This window comes from Aplysia californica, unplaced genomic scaffold (assembly GCF_000002075.1).
Source record: "Aplysia californica isolate F4 #8 unplaced genomic scaffold, AplCal3.0 scaffold00220, whole genome shotgun sequence".
NCBI classification, from domain to species: Eukaryota; Metazoa; Mollusca; class Gastropoda; order Aplysiida; family Aplysiidae; genus Aplysia; species Aplysia californica.
Window position 1 is genome coordinate 449,739 of NW_004797490.1, and position 3,751 is coordinate 453,489.

At 49.2% G+C, this 3,751-nt stretch overlaps 1 protein-coding gene across 1 annotated transcript in view; it reads right to left on the bottom strand.

Moving 5' to 3' along the window:
* LOC101860819 overlaps positions 1–3,751 on the bottom strand; it is a gene marked incomplete in the record, with an annotated part of 23,805 nt that overhangs the window by 10,643 nt on the left and 9,411 nt on the right. The window contains 4 exon segments of the mRNA XM_013083234.2: positions 61–204; positions 759–971; positions 1,793–1,954; positions 3,597–3,729. Of these exon segments, the coding sequence (XP_012938688.1) occupies positions 61–204; positions 759–971; positions 1,793–1,954; positions 3,597–3,729 (652 nt within the window).

The window sequence follows — 3,751 nt, forward strand, 5'->3', positions numbered from 1 at the left end:
CCCCAAACCACAAAAAACGAGCGAAATAAAAGCAAATTGAAAAAAAACAACGGGGCTTACAAGGTTCGCAGAGCGAGGGCAAAGATGTTGCACAATCCTCCAGTTGAAGTGACATCACGCCAGCCGCGTCCTTGGAGACAGCGAGACACTTCCCTGCTGGCGGCGTGGTAGGCAAGTTCCAGTCGGCTGCGTTCAGGTCACTTCCTGGGAAATAGAAAGTGGTTTGAGACGGTTTCCTTTTTCTTTTCTTGTGTGTGTGTGTGTGTGTGTGTGTGTGTGTGCGTGTGTGTGTGTGTGTGTGTGTGTGTGTGTGTGTGTTTGTAAGTGTTTTGCGAAACGTCTCTGTCTGTCTGTCTGTCTGTCTGCCGGTCTGCCTATCTGTCTGTCTGTCTGTCTCACTCTCTCTCTCTCTCTCTCTCCCCATCCCCTACTCTATTCCCCCAGTCTGTCATTCCAGCTACCATCCACACAATGATATTTCTCTACACTCCTCTCCCTCCCTCGCTTCCTCTATTCCCCCACACTCACTCTCCCTCTCCTCTATTCCTCCTCTCTCTCCCTCCCCTCTATTCCTCCACTCTCCTCTATTCCTCCACTCTGCCCCCCTCCCCCTCTGCTCTATTCCTCCACTCTGTCTCTCCCCTCTCCCTCTCCCTCTCCTCTATTCCTCCACTCTGTCACCCCCTCCCCCTCTGCTCTATTCCTCTACTCCCTCCCTCTCCCTCTCCTCTATACCTCCAGTCAGTCCTTCCACCTACCATCCACCGACTGATATTTCTCCTCGGCTGTCAGACCGATCCAGTAAGACTCCCTGCCCACGGCACTGACGTTGAAGACAGTAGCCAAGTTGACGCCGAAGGAAGAAGCCAGTGTTTGTTGTGCCAGTAGACAGGACACAGAGGCCGCGTCCCATGTACGGACCACGTTAGACTTGATGGCGGTGCAGGGGACTCCGAAGGATGGGAGTTTGCCTGGTAATGGGAGAGATGAGGTGAGAGGAGATGAGGTGAGGAGATGAGGTGGGGGGGGGGGGGGATGGGAGTTGAGAGATGAGGGGAGGGGGTTGAGGGGGAGGGTGAAGTGAGGTGAGGGGTGGGGATGAGGTGAGAGATGAGGTGAGGTGAGAGATGAGATGAGATAAGGGGATGAGGTGAGGGGAGGTTGAGATGTGATGAGGTGAGGTGAGGGGTGAGGTTAGGGAAGGTGATGTGAGAGGAGGTGAGGGAAGGTTGAGATGTGATGAGGTAAGGTGAGGGGGTGAGGTTAGGGAAGGTGTTGTGAGAGGAGGTGAGGGAAGGTTGAGGTGTGATGAGGTGAGGTGAGGGGAGGTGATGTGACAAATGACGAGATGAGGTGTGGGAGATGGGGCTGAGGGGAGGTGAAGTGATGAGGTGAGGGGAGAGGGGTGATGTTAGAGGAGGTGAGGGGGGGGGGGGAAGACGAGTGACGGGAGGTGATGTGAGAGGAGGTGAGGAAAGGTTGAGGTAATATGAGATATGAGAGGAGATGAGAGGAGATGATGTGAGGGGAGAGGAGATAAGGTGAGGAGAGGTGAGATTAGGTGAGGTGAAGCTCTGTAAGAGATGAGAGGAGAGGAGAGGCTGAGGCACTTGCAACTGCATTAAATCATATGAGGTGAGATGAAATGAGAGGAGGTGAGAGGAGGTAAAAAAGGGTGAGTTTTCGTTTTTGGTAAATGTTTTAGGGACGGTGCTCGCAATTGCATTACAAAGTCATATGAAGTGAGGTGAGATGAGATGGGAGGAGGTTAGTTTTTGTGTTTGGTACTCACAATCCTGACAGATGTAGTTCTTGAAGTCGTTGGTGCTGACGTCACACGCGCCAAACCTGAGAGTGACGTCGAAGTAGAGGGTGGTGTCTCTGTGCAGGAAGCCGCAGGCAGAGCCGTAGTTTTTGGACAGGGCACTCGTCTCCAAGTTGAAATACAGCGTCTCTGGAGGTGGGGAAAAGATACAGGGTCTTTGGTGAAGGGGAAATGATACAGGGTCTTTGATGAAGGGGACAAGAAGTAGAGTCTTTGGTGAAAGGGAAATGATACAGGGTCTTTGGTGAAGGGGACAAGAAATAGAGTCTTTGGAGGTGGGGAAAAGATACAGGGTCTTTGGTGAAGGGGACAAGAAGTAGAGTCTTTGGTGAAAGGGAGATGATACAGGGTCTTTGGTGAAGGGGAAAAAATAGAGCGTCTCTGGGGGTGGGGAAAAGATACAGGGTCTTTGGTGAAGGGGACAAGAAGTAGAGTCTTTGGTGAAAGGGAGATGATACAGGGTCTTTGGTGAAGAGGAAATGATACAGGGTCTTTGGTGAAAGGGAAATGATACAGGGTCTTTGGTGAAGAGGAAAAAAATAGAGTCTTTGGTGAAAGGGAAATGATACAGGGTCTTTGGTGAAGAGTAAAAAAATAGAGTCTTTGGTGAAAGGGAAATGATACAGGGTCTTTGGTGAAGAGGAAAAAAATAGAGTCTTTGGTGAAAGGGAAATGATACAGGATCTTTGGTGAAGAGGAAAAGAAACAGAGTCTTTGGTGAAGGGGAAAAGGAACAGGGTCTTTGGTGAAGGGGAAAAGGAACAGGGTCTTTGGTGAAGGGGAAAAGAAACAGGGTCTTTGGTGAAGGGGAAAAGGAACAGGGTCTTTGGTGAAAGGGAAAAAATAGAGCGTCTCTGTGGGTGAAGGGAGAAAGAAACAGGGTCTTTGGAGAGGGCAGACAGAAACAGGGTCATTGGTAAAGGGAAAAAGAAATAGCGTCTTTGGTGAATGGAGAAAGAAATAGATTAGTGTCTCTGGGGGGTGGGGAAAAAGCAACAGAGTTATTGGTGAAAGGAGAAAATCACAGCGTCATTGGTGAAAGGAGAAAATCACAGGGTCATTGGTGAAGGGAGAAAATCACAGGGTTATTGGTGAAGGGAGAAAATCACAGGGTCATTGGTGAAGGGAGAAATGGCAAGCAACAACATACAAACTATGGAATACGCAAATTTGAGTTTCTGGATTGTGGGTTACAGTTGGAAATGTGCAACAACGTGGTATTAATGTGGGGCACAAGGGGGCTATCCCGAAAAATGCTGTTTTGAGAATATCGAAGAAAAAGTTTCTGCCCCTTGTTCAGTTTCTTTAAAAGACAAGGAGAGTTTTCTCTATAACCAAACAACTACGCCCACCTCTGAAACCAAACTGTTCCTGTCGGTAGGACAATGCCCACTTTTTGTGTAGGTCAAGATTTCTGGAAACCCTTGAAATCTGGGTTAGCCCTGCTCGTTATTAAAAGCTACCGTATATGTTAGATGTGGGCAAAATAAGGATAAATATAAGGATAACCGGATCATTCTCAATGAAACATTATCCTCATTCAGACTCTTTACTCTCTTTCCGGACCCGTTTGCCGAAGTGGGTGCACCCATTTTTTGAAGTGATGCTAACCCGTTTGTCGATGTGGTTCTAACCCAATTGACGAAGCGGTTCATATCATATTTTTTGCCGAAGAGGTGCACTAACATATTATCCGGATTTTGCTGAAGCGAGTCATTGCCCAGCCCTAGTATATGTGTCTAGTGCGTCCTCAAAGAGTTTCTCTGCTCACGTTTGCTGTAGACAGAGAAGGAGGCCTTCCCGCCACACGAGTCCTGGAAGTTGTCGGCACAGGTCAGAGAGCAGGAGGTCGGGGGTAAGTGGGAGCCTTGGGGGGCCACGAGTACACAGCTGCACTGGGTGCCCTGTGAGCGAGGTGGGGGTGGT